The 27,457-nt window shown below is 35.6% G+C and overlaps 1 protein-coding gene across 2 annotated transcripts in view; it reads right to left on the bottom strand.

Annotated features, from left to right (window-relative positions):
• MYO3A (myosin IIIA) overlaps positions 1-27,457 on the bottom strand; it is a 219,961-nt gene that overhangs the window by 61,326 nt on the left and 131,178 nt on the right. For both annotated transcript variants that reach the window (XR_004422433.1, XM_033100700.1), the window contains exons 18-23: positions 24,067-24,193; positions 19,778-19,988; positions 17,454-17,601; positions 5,675-5,828; positions 4,080-4,168; positions 2,069-2,198 (exon numbers count right to left, since the gene is read on the bottom strand). Coding sequence is in view for 1 of the 2 variants with exons in the window: in XM_033100700.1 (XP_032956591.1) it covers positions 2,069-2,198; positions 4,080-4,168; positions 5,675-5,828; positions 17,454-17,601; positions 19,778-19,988; positions 24,067-24,193 (859 nt within the window). In the remaining variant the exon portion in view is untranslated. The remainder of the gene's footprint in view (positions 1-2,068; positions 2,199-4,079; positions 4,169-5,674; positions 5,829-17,453; positions 17,602-19,777; positions 19,989-24,066; positions 24,194-27,457) is intronic.

Here is a 27,457-nt window from a genome sequence, read left to right as displayed (position 1 = left end):
ATTGCTTAAATAACTGTATATTTATTAAAGTAATTGAATTTGTCGTCGGAAATGTTCTCACTAAAAGCCCTTCAGGCCCAGGTGGCTTCACTGGTAAATTCTACAAAGAATTTAAAAAGAAATAATACTTATTTTACTTTTACTGAAAATTGAAGAGCAGGCAATACATCTCAGTTCATTCTATGAGGCCAGTATTACTCTGATTCCAAAATCAGAAAAAAAATTAGAAGAAAACTATAGTTCAATGTCTCTCATGAACATAGATATGAAAATTCTTAACAAAATGTTAGTGAACTGAATCAGGCAATACATAAAATGTCCAATGCATCATGACCATGTCAGGTTTTTCCCAGGAATGAGAAGTTGGTATAACATTAAAAAAATCTATCAATGTAACTCACCATATTTATAGAAAGAAAAACAAATATGCATGTCTGATAAAAACTCAGCAAACTAGGACTACAGAGTCCCTCCTCCATCTATGCAAAACCTACAGCTAACATCATAGTTAATGGGGGAAAACTGAATGCTTTTTCTCCAAGATCAGGTATATGGCAAGAATCTTCAGTCTTGCCACTTGTATCCAACACTGCATTGGTGACTCTAGCCAGTGCAACCAGGCAAGATGAAGAAATCAAATCTGAACAGAATGGAAAAGTAAGGGCAAATTGTTCACAGGTGACCTGACCATCTATGTAGGACATCTTATAGAATTTACCGAAAAACCTACCCTAATAAATGAGTATAGCAACATTGCAGGGCAAAAGATTGATATACAAAAATCAATTGGATTTCTATATGCTAGCAACACACAGAACTTGAATTAAAAATTATCATTTGTAATAGCTTAAAAATGTGATATACTAGCAGATAATTTGAAAAAAGATGTGCAAGACTTGGGCACTGAAAACTACAAAATATTGCTGAGAGAAATTAAGGAAGACCTAACTAAATGGAGAGCAATATTGTGCTTTCTGATTGGAAGACACAATATTGTAAAGATATCATTTCTTCTAAAACTAATCTAATAGCTTCAGCACATCCCACTCAAATTCTCAGGAGGATTGCTGGTAGAAGTTGACAAGCTCATTCTAAAAGTTATGTGGAAAATCAAAGGAATTATAATTACCTAAACAACTCTGAAGAAGAAGAAGAACTAAGTTGGGTAACTTACACTACCTGATTTCAAGATTTTTTATAAAGCTACTGTAATCAAGAAGTGTGGTATTGGCATAAAGATAGACAAATACCAGAGATACAAGTACACAGTAGAGTCTAGAAATAGACCTATACATATATAATCAATTGATTTTCAATGCCAAAGAAATTCAATGTGGAAAAGAACAATCTTTTCAATGAACTGTGATAGAACAATTGGATAGAGGTAGGGAGGAGTGTAGGGAAGGATTACAAAGGATCACGAGGAAACATCATTTGGGGGTGATGAATAGGTTCATTATTGATTGTGGTGATGGTTTTATAGGTGTTTATGTATGCCAAAAATTCATCATATTTTACTGTCTAAAATAGGTGCTATTTATTTATTGTATATAATTCCATCTCAATAAAACTATAAAAAAAGAAATGCAGAGAACAATTTTAAATTCCAATAAAGAAAAACAACTTAACCTATATTTTTTTTGTTTTTTTTTACTTAAAAGAAAATGCAAGAATGTATATGGTTGGGTGGAACAAAGGCATGTGAGTTTTTAATCAATAATGCAGAGCTCACTAAACCTGTGGAACCCCAAAGAACCATCCAAAAGCTGCCCACTCCTGAAACAGCAGGCAATTCTGAACTCTTTGGAGGTAAGTATATTCTTCTAATGAGTAGCTAGGATACTACCGTATTTTCTGGTGAGTGCTTCACACTTTAATGAAAACCTAGCTTCTTTATATTTTACTATTTTCTTCACATGATCTAGGCAGAGCATATTAATAATTGCATATTAAGTGAGCCGAAAAAAAAAGCATGAAAAACAGAATTATACTCATGAAAATCACTGTCAGAAACTACTTGGTTGGGCCTGAAAATCCTTCTCATTTAAAGGAAAATGTCTGAGCTTACCAGTTTTTGTCAGAGGGTGGTTGACTAGTTGCCGAATGACACTGTTTTCTGATGACCTCAAAAGTAGCACAATATCAGTTGGAAGAGTGTCTCTATTTTTAGCTAAGAATCCACTTGCATTATAGAGGACCTGTTGATAAAGTATGCTATAAGCATGATCACAATTAATATCATGGTCAACTGTCATTATCATCATCATCAATAAATTTATGGAGAGCTTACTCCGTGCTGAGTGACAGATATACAAAGATTTATAAAGGTAGTCCCTTACAACTTTGTTGGAAAAGCAAACCTCTCCAGGTTTACAGTAAATCTTGTCAGAGAAAAATTTGTGTGTCACTAATTTTACTTGGGTGAAATGATAAAAGAAGTTTGATTTATCCCATTATGTTGGAAATTTAGTGTGTTTCCTGTCTCTATTTGGAGGGTTGGAGGTGGTATAAAGAAAGCACACTGGGGCCACCCAGGCTACTCATTTCTATGATAACTGATTCACCGCAGAGAATTGGCCATTATAGATTTTTGTCTCACTAGGAGTGTGGTCCAAGTACACTGTGGGTGTTTATGTTTCTGGCACTTCTAAATAATTTTAGGACTTTCTAAAGCTCAATGTAACCCAAAGACTTCTGATGATCCAATATGGTTGTTGTTATGAAATGAACTGTGTCCCTACAAAATTAATATGTTGAATCCTTACTCTCCAATGTGACTGTATTTTGAGATAAGCCCCTTAAGGAGGTATTTAAGGTTAAATGCGGTCAGAAGGGTGGGACCCTAATCCCACACGACTGATGTCTTCACGAGAAGAGGAAGATGGGAGATGCACCAGGGATCGATCTGTCTCTACACCCATTCGTACACAGAGAAAAGGGGATATGAGGACACAGGGAGAAGGACGCCATCTGCAAGCCACAAAGAGAGGCCTCACCAGACACCAACCCCGCTGGCACCTTGGTTTCTACTCTCCAGAACTCTGAATAACTTTCTGCTGTTTAAGTCACCCTGCCTGTGGTATTTTTGTTATGGCAGCCCAAGCAGACTAATACAATTATTAAAAACGGGATAAAATGATCCTAGGCAATTATCAATAGATGTTTTAAGGGAGGCTTATTTAGAAAATCATGTGCTGACAATCATGAGAGAGGCTATAACTATAATATTTAAGGTAGATTTTTTTTTCAATGACAAAAGTCTGTGGAATATTGAAGGTTGTGGAATATAGTTTTAATAAATTAGAATGCTCAGGGTTCTGTTTTATTTTATGTATTTCTAATTCATTGCATTCTTTCTTGATTTTATCCTCCAATATTTATAACATCATTGTAAGGGAATGACATGTTATTCTCTACAAAAGAGAAGGAAGGCGTCCTCTGGGTGTCAAGGTTTGCTCTGGTGTGGAAATGTGTATCTGTCAATGCATAAACATTTCTTTCTCTAACTACGTAACAGTCCATTAGCCAATTCCATCCACCTAGGTTAGCTCTGTTATCTGACCATACCTCCAGCCTGCCACCTCCTCTTGTTGGGAGGGAGGAGAGACAAAGGCTACAGTGGAGAGGGAAGCACCTGAAGTCTGAAAAAGGCAGTTTATATTAAAGGTTCTCAGCCACCATAAAAAGAAGGAAAAAGTAGGTACCCATTGCCAGCCAATCTGACCGAAAGCCAGATGTCAGGATGAGAGGCTTATTTCTTTCTTTCCCTTCAGTTTCTTAATAAAAATTCCTCTAGAAAAACTATAACTCTGTTGAACTAAGAGAAGGATTTTTTTCCCCACCTTTTCAGGATAGATGCTCAAAGTGGATGCCCTGGAGGGGGAGTGGTTGGCAAACGACAGGACAGGTTGTAGGAAGCTGGAGAGCAGAGTTAAGGCCAGATAGGGGCAGAAACAGATGGCTATCTCATTACAACTATCTATAAATACTGTGGGAAATAATTTTCATGTCTACACTTATCTTTATTATTCAATGAAAGGCTAAAGAGAAACTCAGTTATACTTTTTCAAAGTTCTTACCTTTCCTGCAAAATGGTGAATTCCAAAACTAAGTTCCATTCTTTTGGGCCTCCAGAAGTACTGTGATTTCAGGTTACCTTCAAATTTTTCTAAGAAAAAGATTGAAGTCCAATATCAAGCATGTGGGAGACCCTCAAAAAATACTGACAGAATCATCTCTTTCACCATAAAATGGACAATGTGCAGCGAAAAATTTTTTTACATAGCTAATATACACAGATTTGAAATATAATTACATATGGTAAGGAAAAACTCAAAGATCATGAATTTTACCATTCCATTATGATTGAGAGCAGCAGTTCTCAAACCTTAGCAAGCATCAGGGCACCCTGGAGGGCCTATTAAAACACCTATTGCAGGGTCCTGCCCCCAGAGTTTCTGACGCAGTAAGGCTGGAATAGGACCCAACAGTCACATTTTAGCAAGTTCCCAGATGATGGTGATGTTCCTGGTCTGGGGACCACATTTTGAGAACCACTGGTACAGAGGAAGGGAACTGCTGGAGACTGATTGATCAAAGAGGTTTGTGACACAGTTTGCAGTGAAGCCATGTGCCTAGCAATTGGGTCTTTTGGTTCTCTTTTCTACTAGAAGACCTATAAGATATTGATTATATAGGAAACACAATAGGATAATAAAGGCAGTTACATTTCTATATAATTTTACCATCCTCAGAGAACTTTTTACTCCATGTTCTCGAGGAAACATTTTAACATCAAAGTCAAATGACTGCTGTGAAATGACTTTTCCCACAATCTTGCCATTATTTTCTTTTCCATTATATTGTCCAATTAAAGGAGAGAATACACCAGTGAGTCAGAAGGAAGCAACACCATTGACTTAATGGTAAGAAACAGACTCTATATCACCAGAAGTAAATGACAGAAAATGTGAATCTAAATTTTCTGCGAGTATTGACTATCTCTTACCACCAGGGAATATGGCGTTCTACCACATTTTTCAAATATCTAAAAAATCTACAGTTTTTTGTTTTTGTTTTTAATTTAAGGAATAGGACATTTATTTTAGCCATTTTAGATGATAATCTTTTAAATATATTATACACATCTCTGCATTCTCAAGCAGAAAAAAATCATATGTTTAATATTTCTTTGATGATTCAGGATTATTATCATGAACATTTACTAATGAACTGTAACTGAGGGATTATTAAGGTATTTGAAGCTATTTGCCTCTAGTAGATAAATGACTGGATCATTGCAGACGAATTTGTTTCCTCCCCATTAGCTAACTCTTTTCAAATACTAGAGCTATCTTTTTGCCCTGCCCTTCAATTTCTAATTTTGGGCTGGATAACTTCTAAGGTCGTTTCTAACGCAAGATCCTATGGTTGAGGCTTTACGATGAAGTAAGGAGAAGTCCAATCTCTAAACTTGTTTAATTTGTCATTAAATATTTCACTCTATTATAAACATTCACTGATCCAGGTATCAGATCCAAAGCCACTTCTTTAAAGTTAGATACACAGGCTTTGTGACAGCTGTGTTCTTCCAAATAATTAAAAATATTTTTTAATCATTCAGAAGATGACTATCAGAACATGGCCATCAGAACATGATGGATTTAAGACTCACCTATAAGAGTCTGGTCAGTGGCCTTGGGAAATCGACTTTCTTCATCGAGTAGGGATAGTAAACCCATTGGCTTCTGTAGAAACAGATCTAGGAGGGGCCGGTTATCTTCATATTCAACAACTCTGGCATCAACATCTTCATTTACGTATTCATTCTGTAACAGGACATGATACGTACAGAAAATTCACTTTAAAAATTCACTTAATTAAAATTAATTCATGACAACTATGTGAATAAAATTAAACTATTGTTAAAAAAGTATCTACTCCTAAAATCTGAAAACATTTATCCATAAAGATTTATGTACCCCTATGTTCATTACAGCATTATTCATGGTGGCCAAGACATGGAAACAACCAAAGTGTCCTTCAATGGATGATTGGATAAAGAAGAGGTGGTACATATACACAATGGAATATTACTTGGCCATAAGAAAAGATGAAATAGTGCCATTTGCGACAACACGGATGGATCTTGAGATTATGATGCTAAGCGAAATAAGTCAGACAGAAAAAGTTGAGAACCATATGATATCACTGATATGTGGGATATAAAACTGAAAACAACAAAGGAACAAGACAAACAAATAAAGAAACAAAAACTCAGACACAGACAATAGTTTACCAGACAATAGGTTACCAGAGGGTAAGGTGGGAGGGAGGTAGTAGATGAGGGTAAAAGGGATCAAATATATGGTGATGGAAGGAGAACTGATTCTGGGTGGTGAATACACAATGCAATATATCTATGATGTATTATAGAAATGTGCACTTGAAACCTGTGTAATTTTACTAACCAATGTCATCTCAATAAATTTAATTTAAAAAGTTCACTTAAAAATTTGTGAATAACAAGTAGCTTGACAGTAAATGACCTCAAATCCTACTTTCCATGTATAATAATAAATTGCTCCTTCTGACCTTGACCTTAAACTGAGAAAGTCATTGTATTTTTCTCTCTCCAGAACTGCTAGTTCATTAAAGGCAGCACTGTTTCTATCCTCTGGCAGTCATGAAAAGTTTCTAGTGTCTACACTAGAATTACAGATATCTTAAGATTTCAAAGATTTCAAAAAGCAAGGGAATACGTTGGTAATAAGCAGTAATAAACTTGTGTCCCAGCATTTATAGAATATTAATTAGGAATAGCTTAGGGTGACACGTCCCCTAATTTAAGCGTTTTATATAGTTCCAGAAGCAAATCTCTCATAGCATTTACATAATTTTTCAGTCATGATAATATTTACATTGTCAGTAGTGTGGAAAGCTGTGGGTCACAGGAACCACCAATGGATTTGGAACCGAGAACACACAGGTTCATATCTGCGCTCTGCCACTTAACTAGCTGTATAATCCTTTGGAATTTTCATACGCTATAAGCTTCCATTTTTCTATCTACTCAGTGGAGGTCACCATCTTCACCTAACAAAAAATATCTGGTATATTAATAATCATTTGCTTTTGAGTATAAAATGCATAAGATAAAAATAATGAACAATTACTGTATGATCATGGTGCCAATGCAACATAGATGCTGATGATCTAATTTACAAAAGGGACAGGAAGAACTGCGCTGTACATTTGTTTCTATAACTCTGCCTTCATACTGTGCTCCTACTCCTGTGCCACAGTCTATAAAAGAAAGGACACACATGACTCTGAACGATGACTCGTAGCGAGGTTTGCGGGCAGGGTACTCACCGGTTCTCACGTGAGAAAGCAACTGTGACTGGGGAGGTGTATTGGATAAACACTGACTCGGGCAGAATGGCCTGCTCCATTCACAAATTAAAATGACAGGCTATTTTCATTTATGTATTTTATTTAAATATATTTTATTATATTTTTTAACTTATTAAATGTGTTTATTAAACACCTTGTGGTAAAGCACTGCGATGGGTGATCAAGAGTCGTTTAAAAGAAACTCCCTGTCCTCAGTGGATTTAAAGTATTGTTGGAGGGGTATTTTAGTAAATAAATATTCAAAATGCAAGGTAAGATGTGACAGATACATGCACCGCACCATGTACTACATGAGTACAGAGAAAGAGAACTTACTCTGGCAACTTCATGGAGGAATCTGGCCAATGGCAGGTGAGGAATTTGATAAGCAAATGCTTTAATCACTACTTTTGGAGCCTTATGAAATTGAAATCTCATTTCAAGGGTGTCAGCAGAAAAGATATATGTGTATTTGTATGTGTGTTTTAAAATAAAAGACAATCTAATACATACAAATGAGGCAGAACCCCGTTGGTCTAAAAGGTAGACCACCTGAAAGACCTTCAGTTTATCCAGTATCAGAAAAAAAAAAAAAAAAGGAAACAATGTCTTATAGTTTCACAGCTTGTTCATTTGAAGGTAACCTTGGGAGAAGTATGCAGACCTAGAATTACCTCACTATTAGACACATTATTCTGACAGCATGTTACAGCTTAAATGGCAACTGCAGAGTTCAAAGAAGGTTTTGTACATTTTATATAGAAAGCACATGAGGTTAGAGTCTAAATCAATGCATTTGTCATTTCTATTTGCCTGTGTCAAAATCCACTGAATGCTTTTGTGGCAGGTCATACAGAGCAGAGATGAGTAACTTGGAAAACAATGGGCTTCCCCCCTTTAAGATACTTGTTAGGATTATGGACTCCAGGCGATGGAGAAAAAATGCTATTCCTCAGGATTCATAAAGCACTTTTAGTAAAACGATCACGACTAAAACAATATATCATATATTTTTATAGCAGTTATAATCTCACAATGCTTAGCTGTTTTGAAGCATATGTGCAGAAATGGAGCTCATATAACTCTTCAGAAAGTCCTCTGCTATGCCCTGTACATTAAAAAATACATTTATAAAGCAATAATGTTACATACTAAAGATTAAGATCTCGTGCAAAAAAAACCCAAAACATTTAAAGCAGATCAGTGGAGTTATTAAACTGCAGTAAAGCTGAGCTGTTTAGCATAGGTAAACCCTACTCTGTTCAGATGAGCTGAATTCCCTTTTGAAAAAGGGTAGATGAATTATCATTTAAAGCATATACCAAGGAGGCAAGGGAAAATGTAAGACTTGGACATTAGAAACCTCAGGCCCAAGTCAAATTCTCCCTTGTTTTTCACTGAATTTTGAGTGAGGGTTGTGACAGGACACGGTGGCAAGAAAACCTATGGAAGGTGCACCGCCATATGTATGGCTTAGACAACAAGCTTAAATATTTACAACCAACGTGTCACCGCAGGAGAGACTCGAGATTACTAAATTGAGTCCTCAGACTCACACAGTAGCATGGAAGGGTGGTCACTACAGGCTGAGAGAGGCTTCATGCTTCCATGGGAGGTGAAAAATTAAACTTAGATTACTTAACACAAATTACTAACACTAAAAAGGCTCCATTCTCATCATTCAGGTCTCACGTCCTCAGAGAGACCTTCCCGCATCTCCCAGACTAATTCAGCAACCCCCCCTTCCTCAGTTGATCACTCTCTGGTCCTCACCCCCCTAAAAAACATGTGTATCTCTTTTACTTTTAAACTTTAGTCCACTTTTTAAATGTTTCTAACCATTTCAAGTCATGGAGGAAGAATGAATGGGATTTTATATCAAGAGATGGGATTTGAAATTCACGTCGGTGTGTGGCTCTGTCTCTGTATAGGTCATTGTACAGATGCCACATACTAAAATTCTTCAAATATTTGAGGAGCACCTACTATGTGTATGTTTAGGGGTAGGTGGGGCAGGGAAAGGTAGAAATAAAGATGAAAAAGGTAGAGTCCCTGTCCTTTATGACACAGCAAAGATGCTCTCTGCCTTTCCATTTCAACCCGGAACAAACGTCCTAAGATTTCTTTGCTTTTGCTGTATTCTCTTTTTCACCTGTTCCATACATAGTCTAGTACTCTATCCTTCCTGGTAGGTAGTCTCTACTCCCTCCAGTTGCCACAGTCTGTTACCACAGACACCTGCCTCTGTTTCCTTCTTTCCTGCCTTAATATTGATTCTCCTTGGTTTTTCATGTGAAAAGACTGTTTCTTTCTTTTCCGCCCTCCCTTCCTCTCTTATTCCTTCCTTCTTTCCTTTCTTTTAAATGGATGGAGCACCCTTTTCTTCTGCATGAGAGGTTACCTTGTTAGGTCCCTGGTTCTTCTCAATTTGGCTTATTTGTTTGATCCTGGGAAGAACTGGGATAGGTATGACAGGACCTGATTCTGGTTCTGGCTTTGTTTCACCAGCCTGTAACCTTGGGCAAGTTACAAGGAGTCATTTTTATCTGTGAAATATAAGTGATCTATTTAGGTTTTTTCTGGTTCTAACATTTCAAAATGCCAAAGCTGCCTGAAGGTGTTGTGAAACTTAATGAATAAATAAATGTTCTACTGACAGAACTTTTGCAGAAGGAAAGAAGCCATATAAACACATTTATTCCCCAAACCTGTCTTTCCGTAAAAGAATTCCTACTAACCAACTGCTCATATGAGTATACACTTTATAAAAACATTTGCCACAGTGGAAAGAAACCACTGAGAAGTTATTCATTCTAACCATTGACAAAACTGCTCCTTATTCTAAGAGAAAGATTTTAAAGGTTGAGAATCTCGGATTTAGAGTGCTATTACCGTGTTCCCCCGAAAATAAGACCTAGCCGGACCATCAGCTCTAATGCATTTTTTGGAGCAAAAAATTAATATAAGACTCGGTCTTACATTATATTATATTATGTATAATATTATGTATGTATAATATTTATGTATATATTTATGTAATATATTATGTATAATATTATGTATTAATATATATATTAAATAAGAAATTTCTTATATTGAAATAAGACCGGGTCTTATATTAATTTTTGCTCCAAAAGATGCATTAGAGCTGATGGTCCGGCTAGGTCTTATTTTCGGGGAAACACGGTAGTACTCAAGGTGAATTGAGTATGTCTATTATAGTGAAAAAATAAACTTCTGCCACTTTTTAGTTCGAAATAATTTCAAAATTAAAGACAAACTGCAAGAATAATACAAAGAATTGCCATGTAGCCTTTACCCAAATTCCCCAATTGCTAACATTTTACCACATTTTCATTATCATTCTCTATTTCTATATACATATTATTTTTAGTAATAACATTTTACAGAACTAATTAAGTATTTTAAGAAGCTGAAAATGAAGAAAACAGTAGTAATATGCATGCTGTAAAAATACAAACTCTTGATGTAAAATAAAATTAATGATTTGAAATCTCTTGCTTTCTGTATTTCCTATTCAAAGCTGGTATCAATGATCCTGTTGATTTTTACGTTAATATTAATGAAAAGCCACAGGGAATGCTGATCGCCATTAATTTGAGATGACAAGGCCATTAATTCAGAATCTGACAAGTAACCTAATGAGAAAGTATTCTGGATAATACATAAGAAAATAGACATGTTTTATTTCACATATATTTAATGAACTTTGGGGGACGGGATTTTAAGTGGTGCTCCCTAGAGCAGCTTCTTTTTCTCAGAAAAAGTTATATAACGCATGTTTAGATGAAAATTCTAACTTACTAATTTTTTTGTGTATATACCTATTCTTGAAAACTGTTTAAAAGCCATAAAGGAGTTAACAAATGTATATTCTATTGATAAGTATTGGCTTAGGAAAAGGAGGCATTTTAGTTAGGAATTCAGAAATGTAATTCTCCATCTACCGGTATCTGTTTCACCTTAAACTATTTCTCCTTTACTGTCATGTTTAAATCTTTACCAAAAAATTTTATTTCAGTTTGGTCAATAATATGCTCTTAACCTCATATGTAGAAAACTACAGTAATTGTACAGCTTTATGGTTCTAATTGTGTATATCATTGACAGTTATTTGTTATTATAATTGAAAGATTTTTTAAAAATGTTATCAAATTATCAAAGTAAGTAGCACAAATCCCCACATCACATTAAAGGTGTTGATCTAACTTCATTGATGAAAGAGAAACAGACTGCGTGCAGCATGGGTCTTGAGCGAGGGATGAGGGGAATATAGGAGCCCAAGAGGTCGCCTGCAAGAGCCAAGGGACAGGATGACACGTGCACAGCCACGAGCTGCCACAGGGCTGGGCCACACAAATCTCACCATGTGCATACCAACTTCCATAGTTCCTTAGTATGTGAGAAGCTTAAAGAACATTTGTATGTGATCTCAAGCAGTAACCCAAGTCCTGGCCAAGTATTTAAAAAAATTTATTATATCAAGGGTTTCTTAAATGTATGGTTATTTTAATGCTTAAAGAAAATGCCTATAAAAGGGCCTTTATTACTTGGAAAGCTGAAATAAACAAATGCTATCACTATCACACACATATGGCTTAATAGGGAAGAAAATTGGATATAAAATAAAAATTCATACTTTGTAAGCAAAACCATTTGAAGACACATATAAGGTGTTTATTTTGAATTACCCACACGTTTTTTTTCTATCCAATGAGTAATTCTTTTTACTTTGTAATGTAAAAAAGTTGAAAATGTAGACATTGTGTATTTGAATGAATTTTTGTTCTTTGTAATTGCCACAAATTATGTGTGGAAGCCCACATTAAAAAATGTCAAAAGCTTTAATCTTTAGGATATGAACAGCTGGAAATGAAAGTCTTACACTTCACTTTCGGGCAGAGAAGCCAGAGCCATAATTGCAGTTATTGTTTCCACTATGCACTGAAAATAGTTCCCTGCCTCTAAAATGACTTCTGACTTTTAATTCTAAACCCATGGGTACACACAGAAATGATATATGTAACAGCTTATCCTTGTACAGAAACAAATATTAATAGCTCACTTTAAAAACAAACTTCAGTTAATAGCCAGAAAGATGAGCTGCACTAATGGTTAAGAAAGCTTATCCTAGGTATAAATAAGCACATAAGGAAGTAGAGAATCTTCAGGTTTAGTATCACAATGGCCCTAAAGAACAATGGCATTTGTTCAAGTTCAAATCATGCTCATGGTTGGTGTGCATTCCTTTTGATTTAAAACATAAACTTATAGGGAACAAGGTTCATTTCTTTCTCCATGTTCTATACCATGATTATACCAAAATTAAATCAAAGGACAAAAGCCATCACTATAACACCAGCGTGACTAACTTGAAGAGAATTTCAAGCTTTCTATCACACTTGATTACTGTTGCACTCTCTTTTACATGAAGAAAACCAGAAAATGAAAAAACAAAAGCAGAACAACCCCCACCCCAAATCTTGGCTATATAATTACTGTGGAGGTTCAGTGTGGGGGTTCTTGCAGAAAGATGCCTCCCTTATCAGAAATGGGATAACTTGTCTGCTGCCCTTTAAGCTGCTAACTAACAGCTTTTTGAAAAAGAGGAAAGTAAATAGTGTGTATCAAAATAACCCTATACAAATGTAACACTGAAGGTTGAACTGTGAATACTCTATTTGTGGAATGAATAACATTGAGAGAAAAATTATATACTTTTCAGCTGCAACTCATTTAGAAGAGTTGGAGTCTGGAATTGTAAAAGATTATAACTATACTCCTCATCGTCTCTTTGCAGGGGTGGGGACCTGGATTATCATTTAACATTTAAACTATTGTTTCAGATACCAATTGTCCCTTTATATTTTATGAAGGTCAATATATATATGAAATGGTTCTTCTAGTGTTGGAAAAGTAAGGAAGCTTCAAATATTATGAAATACCAAACTCCAGAAAATTTTCAGGAAGTATATAATATACACAGTAGAAAAGTAATGCTACCATAGACCAGCTGTCTTAGACATTCTAAATATCTAGGCAATAAGGGGAAAAAGGATACTCTCAGTTGGGTGTTCAAATTCCAAGGCATACAATTTATGTCCATGGAAAAGAAGGTTATGAGGAGAAAGGAGGCATAGATGCTGGGAGGTGAAAATGGGTTCCCAGATTTAAGAACACGTTCCAAGTAATACAACTGGTCAGCTGGAGGCAACCATTCCAAGAAACGTGAAACTATCCACCCAGCAAGCTATGGATTAGGTCACGGCCATAAACTCTTTTACTAAAAATGTTTTTCTGTGGTCTATTGATTATTGTTTTAATGGAAAGTAATGGGGAAGTGATATTCAAAATACCTTCGTAACACCAACTGTGCTGGAGTGTCCAGGTGTATAATACATGTAAACTGAACTTGGGCTAAATAAGGAAACGTTTTCAGCAAACCTGTATTTATGTTCCCACGTTGTTGTTCTGTCAATAAAGATAATGTTTGTTGGTTTAAGTGGGACCAGAAGTTGTTTCAGCTGAGAAGGTGCTGCCTGAGGCTTGTGTCTTGTTTATACTGGCCAGATCATTTGTATGCCCATGAAATCAAGACCAGTATGTCTTACTGATAAGCAACGAAGACTTTATTAAACGTAGGAGCTCTGAGTTAGGTCAAATCTGTGGTCATATTCGACTAAAAAAAGTGTGACCATGACTTTAATTAATGACTTGGCTTACTAGCTGTTTCTTATTTACAGAAATTAGTGTAAGTGCTCTTTATCTGCGACAGCGAATACATATAGCAAGTTAGCTTTGCTCAGTTACATTTTTTTGCCTTCACAGGGAAGTGACAGTGAAAGAAAAGAACCAAACATACACCCACACGTTAAAATCAAGAGTATCACTGACTAATCCTGTATCCACCAGATCACACATTTCATCCCTGATCATCAGCTGCCGATGTCTGGTCCTTAAGATTATGAAGCAGAGGTTCCTGGATAGTTACCCTAGGAAGATACTTGAAAGGATTGGGAATGGCCTTAATTTCTCAAAGTGCTTTGTATAATCCTGGATCCTAGTTAAATTTTTAATTTGGGAGTGAAATTTTGAGTTGTTTTGTCTTGAAATCCTCTCGAGGATATTTTTTAAAGGGCTTATAGAATAGTTTTATTTGTAGCAAGCCCAAAGATAAAAGAATTAGGATCATGGATGAAATTCAAGACTGTCAATCAAAGTGAATTATAAAATGTAACATTCTGTAAAAAGTGAAAATCAAGTAATTACTGAAAAGTTGAAACACTAATTCCAATAAAACCAGAGTATAACTTCAGTTCCCAAAGGAGAAGAAAAGCAGAGGTCTGCCAACACAAGATGTTAAATAATCAGATGGGAAATACAGGAAAATGCACCTGGTCCCAAGAAGGAGATAATCCTAATAGATTCCTATAAAAAAGTCCAACCCAAAAAAATGTACTTGTTTCAGTCTCTGTCTAGAATGGATTATGTGAACACTGTGGGACATTAAAGCAAGATGACCTTAATTTAATAAATATTTACTGAGCACTTGCTATGTCAGGCTCTGAAGATACAAAAAGAATTAAGACACAATCCTTGACCTGAGGGTATTTACATCCTACTGAGAAAGGCAAAAATGTAAATCAGAGAATGTAAAGGCAAAAATGTAAATCAGAGAATGTAAAGGCAAAAATGTAAATCAGAGAATGTACTGTCAAGTGTTTTTACTGTAGCATAGAGGAGAGTAGATGAACAAATATCGGTGATTTTATGGATTTCAGTAATAAGAAATGAAATATAACATAACATTTTTTGGCTTGAGAAAGTGGGTAGAGATGTCATTCACTGGGTATAAATACAAGTGAGAGGGAAAGATGACTTCAGTTCTGGACAAAGTCCTGGAAACTGTCCTAAAAGGAGGCCCGGAGGTTGGAGAGATAGATGGGTTGAAGATAGGGTTTTGAGCATCGCTTGCTTGTAGGGGGTAGTTGAAATAATGGAAATAGGTCATTTCTCCTAGTGTGTATGAAAAGAGGGTCAAGAAGAGAACTCCTTGGGGGAGCTAGCACTTAGGGCAGTACCTTTCAACATTGGCTGCACATTGGAATGCACCGGGAACCTTAAGAAATATTGGTGCCGGGAACCTTAAGAAATATTGGTGCCGGGTCTCATCCCAAGAGATTTGATTTAATTGGTCTGGGGCAAGGTCTGGGCACTGGAATTTTACAAAGATCATCAAGAGATTCTAAAATGTATCCAGGGTTAGGAACCATTGGTTTAGGGGATGATGCAGGAAGAATAAAGGAAGAAACCTCAAAGAGGAAGATAAACTGAAAGATGGTATTAAGGATGACAAAGGAGGGGTTTTCCATAAATAGGACTGTGTCAACAGGATTAAAAACTACAGGAAAGGATGATAATGTTGCAACTACAATGTGTCCGATACTAATGACTGATAAGATTAGGAAGGGCCATTCCGATGGAATGGGGAAAGTCAGAGCCAGATGCTGTGAACACAAAGTACCAGGTGGGGAAGAAAGCAAAACAGTGCAATGAATACTGCCAACATGCTTTCAAGGAGATTGGCTGTGAAGGGAGGAGACAGGAAAGACCAAAGCTACAGACATAAGCAGCGTGGAGCTGCATTTTTGTTTCTAAAGACTTTAAAGAGATTTTATCATATATGGAGGCTAAGAGAGGGCACTGATGAAAGGAGTAGAGGAATAGACAAGAAAGGGTGGGGAAAGAAAGACACAATAAATATTAGATGGCATAAGATCCTGGAGTAGATGCGAGTTGGGCAAACACAGATAAAATCTTAAACTTATGTCCTTTGTCTTTTGGCCTAAGAAATGTAAAGAGGTTAACAGTCTCTTTTGTGATTTCTGTTTTCAAAACGCAATTTCAAAGTTAATTCTTTTTTTTTTAATTTATTTATTTATTTTTTAAATTTATTGGGGTGACAATTGTTAGTAAAATTACATAGATTTCAGGTGTGCAATTCTGTATTACATCATCTATAAATTACATTATGTGTTCACCATCCAGAGTCAGTTCTCCTTCCATCACCACATATTTGATCCCCCTTACCCTCATCTGCCACCCCCCAACCCCCTTACCCTCTGGTAACCACTAAATTACGTTCCCCAGATTAATTTTCAAACCCCGTGGCCATCCTGTGGTTAATGATTGTTTTCTAATCCCCTCACCTTCCCCTTTACCCCCCCGCCCCCCCCCCCCGCCCATCTAGCAACCCTCAGTTTTTCCTCTTTGAAAGTTAATTCTTAATGAGCCTAAATATTTTGAATCAAAAGAGGTTCTAATTAATCTCAAATTTAAATTAAAAACTTCTATTGTAATTAGTATGCACAAAACAATTTAATATTATTTAAAGGAGACAAACGACATATTGAATATGACTATTTCTTTTAGACTTGATAAAATATTTTAAATAGTCTTAATACTACAGATTTTTCCAAATGCAATTTAAGCAAGTCTCTGATTTATCTCTAAGAAAGAATATTTTTGAAGCTGAATCATAAATTACTCATTGTATCCTAACAAAATTACCGTTTCATGGCATTTGCATCAAACCCATTATCTTGTGTTCTGTTGCCTAGTTACCAGAATTCTGAAGTTTAATACATTTTAGATGGATATTGAAATTTCAAACAGAATTGCAGCAATGCAGTAGACAGAAAGAGGAATAGTTGGACCTATCTGCTTACTTCAATTTCCAAAGGAAACTTCTTTGTTTGTAAGGGCTCAGGTTTGCTGCGTTTTGGAGAAGGGTGCATTGATTTTTGAAGGAGGACATCCAACATCACATATTAAGACACTTAATTCATACTAGTTTTTTGGTTTTTTTTTTTTGTTGTTTTTACTATGAAAATGGAGGCAAACATCTGGGTTTTTTTTTTGGTCTTTATTAAATGTTTAAGGCTTTAAATCTAGCAGTCAACTTCAGGTCCTGCTTCATTAGTATAATTCTGCGTAGAACCCACCCATGCATGCATCTTTATAGCACACAGACTTACCTGTTCCCACGCAAACACGTGCTGATTGAAATAATACTGAATTTGTTCATTTGCAATGTTAATGCACATCTGCTCAAAGGAATTTTTTTTGAAATTTTCAAAGCCAAATATATCCAAAATGCCAATGCTCAGCTCATCACCATTCCCGCTGGAAAATTAGAGACATTATTTTGAGGGCTGATTTATTTTCTTAAGGGGTAATGGAAAGCAGAGTATCTCCGAGTATGCTTTTGTGATTTAGCTAAGAAGCTACTATCAGCATACACACTTACAGTGAAAGTTTTAATTGAGAAAGCTTCCTTCCATAGGACATAAAGATAAATTAGGTAGCATCAATTTTAATATGTAAATGGTCAATAGTTCCCTTATACTACACAAACCACTTCCATACTATCTTATATACTCAAACAAAAGAAACTTTTTTCCTATGGGTTTATGAACACAAGATCACAGCCTTGAGTGAGTCAAGATTCACAGGAAAAACCTGGCTAGCACTCAGAATGTAGCAAAAATATGCCCAATAAAAACATACCAGAAAAGCACGAATTCTGTGAAAGAGTATAATTAGTCTTTAATTTTAGGACAACAATTAAACATCTTGCTAAAAATATTTTAATTATTTTGAAGAATCCTTATTTATTGTTGGGTTATTCACTCACAATTTTTTAATATAGAACAAATGGCAACCTGAAGATATAAATATATGTGGATTTATTTCATAATTAAATACTGTAACATATAATTAAATACTATATCATAATTACCTAGTCCAAATGCATGTTCTCATGCTCCTTCAGAATGGTTACCTCTGTTCCCTAAAGGTTACTTTGTCAAAAAGTCTTCCCCTCCCCCAATGAATATATACATTGCCAAGTTATTTTCATGTGCATTTAAAAAGGAAAGTACAAATACTTCTCTTTGCGTTCACCATTTACATAATCTGTGTTAATCTTCGTGTTGGGTGAGGCGGCGATTTGGAAACGACAGCTAGCGACTGCATGCTGCGAGCTGAAGAAGGATGCTAGCTAATGGGAGGCATGGACTGAACTTAGAACGTGGAGTTTGTAGAACATTTTGAGTACACGATGGATTGACAAAAGGAAAGCTATCCTATTGAAAGTTCCTATTTTAAATAGTAAGTGTAATTTTATGGGATGATATGAGGCAAAATGACTAAATTCAATTTATGCCGGTCCACTCAAAATGATTATTCTTTTACCATCTTTTTGTCCCAAAGGGTCTGAGATAAATGTTTAACTTGCATAACAATACGTTAGAAAGAATGTAAGCTTACATTCTGTGGAATATACCGATATTGAAAAATTCTCGAAAGTTTCTGTTTTCATCTGAAAGCTTGGCATCATACAGACGGCCACACATGAACATACAAACTATCTGATAATTATAATTGGATTGTGATGGGCAGATCCAGTCATACAGGGTACAGTTGAACAGGGAGGTAAAGAAGCGATTTTGAGTGGATAATTTTGACTGGATAATATTACAATGCGATGTATACTTTAGTGGAAAAATAACAATGAATAGCATGCCTAAAATGTGTGTCAGTGGTCTTTTCTGTTTAAGAAAGTGCGCAAGAGGTCATCGTAGGTAGGCATTCATATTCTTTTCATAAACTAATTTCTAAAGATTGTATAATTTATGGCAGAACAAACTTTAGGTGTAAATGTAAAGACATATTTATGCACAATCCCCGGCACATAGAGAACACTCAGGTAATGGTGGCTGCAATTATCTTTATTTCTACGATGAGGTAGAGGCAGAGCAGAGAGTTATGGTCAGATAACATTATTGCTCAGATCTACCATTTATTAGTTATTTAGAGCATTTCTCATCCAAATTTCAGTGGAAGCCATAATACCTACCTTTAAGAGATTATAATGAGAGTTAAAATATGAAAAGTTCTCCTTTGCTTTCAAGATTTAATTCAAACCCTCAAAACAAAAACAAAAACTGCTACTGACATTTTATGCAATTATAAAATGGCATATATTTCACAGTAAACCTTCTAATTAAAAGACACACAAATTGATAGTAAGATGTCACTTTAAAAATTCACTTTCTATTATGTTTATTCACGTTGCTACAGTTTTTACGTGCCAGCAATTAAAAAAAATTATAGCTACCTGACACAATGAAGTGATACTATTAGGAAATAAAGCAGGTCTACTGAACTATAGCTTTGATAAATTAAATGATACGAATTAGAAACATCTTCAAAGGGACTCGGATATAAATCAATACATTACAAAATAGATTTACATCACCTGACAGTTGGGAAAAAATATTTCTATAAAAATGTTTACCTTGGTGATGTGTCATGCTTCAACAAACTGTTAATGCGATTGACTATCCAACTGAAGAGACGGCCATATAGAGTTTTGGCCATAGCATCTCTGACATCAGTAGCTTTTTCCACAGTGTTGCGTCGTATGATGGTTTCTCCTCTAGTGACCACACAGTGGGAGGTGAGAGCTTCTTGTAGCTCATCTGCCTGAATGCAAAGCAAAGAAGCGGCTAAAAAATAAACAGATGTGTTGTTAGAAGATATTACGGCAATGAAGTAACTTCCCAGAGAATAAAAATGTCTTAATTGACCTTTTTCAAATAACGTGAAATAAATATAAGAAGATTTTATAATGTAAAAATAAGTTACTGTTCAACAGTAGGACTATGTCTCTTCTTGATCATCTTTCTCTATTTATCTCGACTGGTCAAACGTGGGCTGCTGTAAAATATAGCACAGCCCAAACCGAACTGGCTGGCAGAGTGAAACAGCTGTACACATGAGTAGTTGTTTATATGATACCAACATGATCGCACTGAATTATGTTAAATAATTTAACAGATCATGAATAGACTTGGTATAATTTGGATTCCATTATTAATATACACATTTTTGCAATGCAGAAATTAATTGTAAGGTTACCTAGACTTCCAATAAAATGAATGTATTTTATGTACCTTCTGCAATGTAAAAGAACATAAAAAGACATTCATATACAACCCAAAGAACATAAACCTATTCTAACATTCAAATACCTTTTATTATACTACCTTTCAGTTTCATATTTCAATTACTAAATTTTGTTAGAACTTGATGTCCAAACAAACATTTATTTAATAGTTAATGATAATTAAACATCATGGAGAATTTAAAATTAATACTTAACCTCGGTGAATAAAACTAATTTTTTAATATAATAAACATCTTTAACTCAAACTACTATATGACAGAGAGGCTAAGTTTTCAAATCAATTTTTTTAAAAGTATTTTGAACATATTGAATTTACTTTGAGCATTAGGGACAAGGTATTTCTTCATATGTGCCTAAGATTGTTGGGCCTTATTTAAACAAAATATTTTGTTCATATTCTAGAAGTAATACAGTCTCAGCAGAAATCTCATCTTCTAAGTTAACATTCTGCATTTCTTTCTTTCTAGGCATTTTATTGCCATTATTCTGCACATACATTTTTATCTTTTTCTCCCCTCCCCCCACCTCCACCCCGCCCAAACTCCGGTTCAAGCCGTTGTTTCTCAGTCTAGTTGTGGAGGACACAGCTGCCTGGTCTATGTTGGTATTATGAGCATTGCACTCCCCCAGCTGAGGCAGTCGGTCGCTGACCTTTGGTTGGCACCCAGCCATTGTTCTTAGCTGTAGAGGGTGCAGCTCTCTGGCCCAGGTGGGAATCGAACCACCGACCTTGGCATTAGGAGCACAGCGCTCCAACCGCCTGAACCACTCGGCCACCTCACATTTTATTTAAATATAACATCTTAAGCATTTCCGATTTTGTTGAATATTGTTTGTAAACATAATTTTAAGCTACATATTCTGACATATATCAATAATTTTTAAATTGTTGGATGTTTAGCTATCTCCATGTGTTCATATTGTAAAGAATGCTGATATAAATATTTTGGACATGAAACTGTGTTCTTGTTTTGAATTATTTTTGTAGTATAGATTTCTTAAATTCAGCAATTAGTTCAAAGTATACAAATATATTCAAGCCTTTGATATATACTATTTAGCTGCTCTTTAAGCCTTTGATATTTACTATTTAGCTACTCTTCAAAAACTTTGAAGCAATTACACTCCTACAGCTAAATGAAAGACCAATAATTTCAACACAATTAAATGGACTCCAGGGATTTTTATTTTTTTAAATGGCCAATTCGATAGGAAAAAATGCCTCTTTCTTTCAATTTGTTTTTAGTTGATTCCTAGTCAAGCTGAATACTTTCTTCTGTTCATATTTTTATTGGTGATTCTTATTTTGTAAACTGCCTTATTTCTTTGATGTGTTCATCTTTTCCTAATCAATTTATAGGAAATTTTTATTACTTAAAGAAAATAATGCTTTGATATATGAGGTCTGACAATTAAGTTTGCAAACTTGTTGCAATGATGTTGCTAACTTTTTGATATCAGAGGGATTATTCATTATGAATTTGTACCAACTGGACAAACAGTTAATCAAGTTCACTATTTAGACGTGCTAAAAAGACTGTGTGAAAAAGTTAGACGACCTGAACTTTTTGCGAACAATTCATGGCTCTTGCATCACGACAATGCACCAGCTCACACAGCACTCTCTGTGAGGGAGTGTTTAGCCAGTAAACAAATTAACTGTATTGGAACACCCTCCCTACTCACCTGACCTGGCCCCCAATGACTGCTTTCTTTACTAGAAGACAAAGGAAACATTGCAAGGAAGATATTTTGATGACATTAGGACATCAAGGGTAATACAATGACAGCTCTGATGGCCATTCCAGAAGAAGTCCCAAAATTTCTTTGAAGGGTGGACTAGGCACTGGCATGGGTGCATAGCTTCCCAAGGAGAGTACTTCAAAGGTGACTGTAGTGATATTCAACAATGAGGTACGTACCACTTTTTCTACGATGAGTTCATGAACTTAATTGTCAGACCTCGTATATATTGCAAATATTTTCCCTGTTTTTTCATTTGCATCGCAATTTCCTTTTTCCTTTTTTTTTTTAAGTATAAAAGAATTCTAATTTTTATGAAGTCAAATATCCATTTAAAAAATCATTTCTGTTTTTGGTTTTCTGCACATAAAGTTCTTGAAGTCTTTTCTCAGCTCAGGATGATATAAATGCATTTTTCTTGTACTTTTATGATTTTTGCCCTTAGATTGATACATGTTTGGCATTCATTTGGTATAATGGCATATAAGTATTCATAAGCCCCTCCCCCACATGGTTAGCCAGTTGGTGGTCCCTACAACATTGATTCCCTAGTGATTTGTAATGCCACTTCTGGAAATTCTACTTGGATCTGTTTTTGAAGAGTGTCTTCCATTGATTGGTATGTCTATTTCTACCCTACCTTGTTCATTCATTTCACATATATTTACTGTTTACTACATGCCAGACATTTTACTTGGGGCTATATTGCTAAGTATAATACTTTGTAAAACAAAGTTCTAGTCTTGACGGTCTTCATTCAGAAGGAACTGGAAGCTAATAAGAAATTTAACTGGGAAGATAGTGGGAGGAGGACAGGGTCAGGGAGCTATTAGAGGAAAGGAAAGAGGAGGAAGAGAGGAAAAAAAGAGGGAATGGTGGGGACAGGGGAAAGGGACTGGGACAGAGAAGGGGAGAAGGAGATTGGGAGAACCCACTGATACATGTGTTAAATGATTTCTGAATGAACTGTGGAAAATGGTCTGGAAAAGTTCAAGAATTAATGTGGGATGAATAATTGAGGGACAACTGAGAGATGATATTGTCTTGGATGAGAAGGGTGACGGAGATAAGGAGACGTGGTCATATTTGAAAGATATTTATGGGATAAAATGAACAGACCTGGTTTCTGATTGAAACATGCACCTATAAAATGCTCTTGATTTGGAAATAATTCCTTGTAACTTTAATTGTATGTAACTTTAATGTAAATTAGTGTAATTTCTATTTTCTATGACTGGCTATTTCAGAAAATGCTTTAATTAATTTTAAATATATTCTCATTAATATTAACCTTTTGTGATCTATATGGCTATCTCTTGCTATACAGAAACAGGTTCTCAATCATCAAAATCCTTTTTCAGTTTGGTTGTTTCTAAGTGTATCCATATCGCCAACATACCTCTATTGCTATTCATTCTGATGATTGTTGATTTCTTCTGACTGTAATCAGATGGTGAGATTTGAATCTTATCATTTGCATTTTCTGGTTATTCCTTCCACTTCTGATCATCTAATACCTTATGTGCCAACTAAATTTTTTTTTTTTACTATATGAAAAATCAGAACAGGTTTCCAGGTACATGCCCACAATGACGTGCCAACCTCAGACGTTTGTTCCATTGCATTACCAAAGCTGGTTCCAGAGACACAGTGGGACGGAAATAATTGGGATCTGGGGACAGGTCCAGACCAGAATGGTTTAGCATTTGGCCCTATGAAATTACCCTAAAACATCTCATTCTATTCCTGAGAAACTATAAATTAGAAAAAATATACAAATAAAAATTTATATCACAAAGTCTAATAACTTATGTGACACAGTACGTTATTAGACTTTTAAGAGTTAGTTTTGAATGGAAGATAACAGAACTCACAATTCTCCAGAGCAGCATGATTAGAAATGTGGCTCTTGTCAAGCTGGTGTTCAGTTGCCACAGAAGAAAACTCAATGTTTCCAACATTCAAGATGGCAGCGAGTATACTGTATACACTTCCAAGTTGCTGAAACACACCATAGAAATGTTAGTATCATTCTCCTGCTGAGTATAGCAAGGCAGTGATTATGACTTGGGACAGACTGGGGAGGTATCCTTCAGCTTCAGAAGTAGAAGGTCATCCTACAGATTACGATGTCAGACTAAGGACCCAAGTAGGCAAGGATACACAGAAGCATGGCCTCATTATTTTAATCGTAGACGTAAACATGGTGCCTGTTAACCCTGTGAGTGACTAAAAATATTTTATGAATGCAAATATGAATAAAAAATAGAAATGAGGAGCTCCCCTCAGAGCACATAGAAATAGCTAAATTCATTAGGCCACAGAGAAATCTCTCCATGTGAAATTTAACTGCAGAACTTAATGTGGTTGTTTCCATATGTTCATTTTCCTTGAGGCCATCTTCAAAGTGAGGTGTATGTGTGGATAAAGGATAGTCAAGAAAACTCAAAAGATACTAGCAATAAAATCAAAGGATATGTGTAGTTTAAGAACAGGCATAAGAGCTTTGGACTATAGCTTAGAGATTATAGTAATTGCTTCTTTAACATAAAATCCCTAATCAGGTATACTGAAATATACTCAGAAACACACCACACACACACACACACACACACACACGACTCTTCTTGGAGTCACTGAAGGCATTTTGTCAAGGAGTCTGTGGTAATTTTAGGTGTCATTCCAAGTATGTTCATGGTGCAGTGAGGAAAAGGAAAGTGAGAAAATCCTTTGTTATTTTTTTTATTTTGCTACAGTTATTTTATTCCAGCTCCTATACTTATCAAAGAATGATAATTTCATCCACTCCAACATTCTAAGTCAAGATAAAAGCTGGAGTTGAAATATATCTTCAGGGATATTTATTCATTCATATATAAGATATGCTGTATTTCCCCGAAAATAAGACCTAGCAGGACAATGAGCTCTAATGCGTCTTTTGGAGCAAAAATTAATATAAGACCGTATATTGTATTATATTAATTATATTATATTTATTATATTTATTATATTATATTATATTATATTATATTATATATTATATTATATTATATTATATTATATTATATTATATTATATTATATTTAATAAGACCCAGTCTTATATTATATAGTAAAATAAGACCGGGTCTTATATTAATTTTTGCTCCAACAGACGCATTAGAGCTGATTGTCCGGTTAGGTCTTAGTTTTGGGGAAACATGGCATGTTGAATGAACATGGAAATATATTGGTTGAATGAATCCTCACCAGCATTGGGTGTCAGTGTGTTGGATTTGGCCATTCTAATAGGTGTGCAGTGGTATCTCATTGTTGTTATGATTTTTTAAAATGTAAAACATTCACATTTCTGCTGCTGAACTTAAAGATCCTGGAGATGAGGAGCTGTGGCTGGTCCACTGACCCTATTTAATGTCCAGCCCACTGGCTTCCACATGGTCGGCAATGACTAAAGGTTTGTGTAATCAATGAGCAAGTGTGCTTTTTATGGTAGATTACAAATGTCCTGGTGGTGAGAAGTCCAGGGAAAGCAGGACCACCCTGTGGCTCTTTATAAAATACAGGAAGTAGCTGATTTATAAAACATACTATTCCAAACGTGTCTTTGTCAGTGACTTTGGGACATGGAGCATTGTGCTATCGTACACAGCACCTTCCTCTCGGATGGCTTTGTCAGCCTCAGTGTGTAACCGGCTCAGAAGGTAAAATGGAACATTTCCCTAAACGCGCCCACCACAATTCACAAGCTAACTGAAATAGTGCACCTTTGTAATAAAAAGATAGAAAAATAATAGTCGAATTATATTTTTTTAAATGATTAAAGAGAATAAAACTCAAGTAAAAATGATATATAATTCAAGACTAATAATTTTATTTGAACATGTTATAGTATCAGCCCAAGAACAAACCTGAAAATAAGAATAATCCCACTGGGCTTGAATTCTGACACTCGAGGACAAGCAAGTTTTTAAGGAGAAAATGAGATAAGTGGAGACGTTTGTATAGTTTCTAAAGAAGATTCTGTGAACTTTCAAGTGTAACAGTGATTGATGACTTTGATTCTATTTCATATCTAATTTAATTTTTCAAAAATATATTTTTTTCTTGATATGGGTATTACCAATATAATGAGTTTAAAACCATGGCGTTTGAGCCGGGAAGTATAAAAAGAATGCAGAATTCAATCATAAGGTAAAGGGATTAGTTGAATCCAATAAAATAGTGAAGGTATGGCTTGTGGTTCCCCACTAAAAACAATGGAGAGAGCATAGCTCTGAGAACACATTCAGATTTGTGGTTCGAATTAATCATCCTGGAACAGTGGTTCTCAGCCAGGGACAACTTTGTCCTGAGGGGACATTTGGCAATGTCTGGAGACATTTTTTTTGGTTGTCACAAATGGGGCTGGGGTGTTACTGGCATCTAGTGGGTTGAGGCCAGAAATTGAGCTAAACATCCCACAATGCACAGGACAGGCCCCTGCCCCCTCCCCAAAAAAGAATTATCCAGCCCCAAATGTAAATAGTGCCAAGATTGACAGACTCTGTCCTAGAAATGTGCAGGACCGAGGTCCGACACAGTCTTAAATTCTCTGTCCTGAAGAATGGCTCTGAACTTTCAGCCTCAGCTCACAACTTTAGGACATAGGATATAATATGTAGTGGTGTTAAAGTAAATCAAATCTACAGTATCTGTTATGGTTTGAACTGGGTCCCTCCCAAAATTCCTATGTTAAAGTCCTAACTCCCAGTACCTCAGAATGTGACCTTATTTGGACACAGGGTCATTGCAAATATAATTAGTTAAGATGAGGTTGTACTGGAGTAGGGTAGGCCCCTAATCCAATCATGACTGGTGTCCTTTTAAAAGAACATCATGTGAAGACACACACACAGGGAAAACACAATGTCAAGAAGAAGACAGACATTGGGGTGATACAATCCAAGGAACTCCAATGAGTGCCAGGGAACTACCAGAAGCTAGGAGAGAGGCACCGAACAGATTCTCCCTCACAGCCCTCGGAAGGATCCGACCTTGTCTCTGACTTCCAGCCTCAAGAACTGTGAAGAAATAAATTCTGTTGTTTAAGCCTGTGGTACTTTGTTATTGCAGTCCTAGTAAACGAATACAGTGTACCAATGCTTTTTCATTAAAGTTACAAATAAGATGTGTAATCTTGTGATAATCAATGTTTATTCTTAAATGTTTAAAATCTTAGAGATAATATTAGACACGAAGTAGAAAATCTGACAATTAGTCTTGTGAC

Source organism: Rhinolophus ferrumequinum (assembly GCF_004115265.2).
Source record: "Rhinolophus ferrumequinum isolate MPI-CBG mRhiFer1 chromosome 5 unlocalized genomic scaffold, mRhiFer1_v1.p scaffold_110_arrow_ctg1, whole genome shotgun sequence".
NCBI lineage: Eukaryota > Metazoa > Chordata > Mammalia > Chiroptera > Rhinolophidae > Rhinolophus > Rhinolophus ferrumequinum.
Note: the sequence above shows the minus strand (reverse complement) of the source record. Positions and strands in the feature narration are given on the sequence as shown.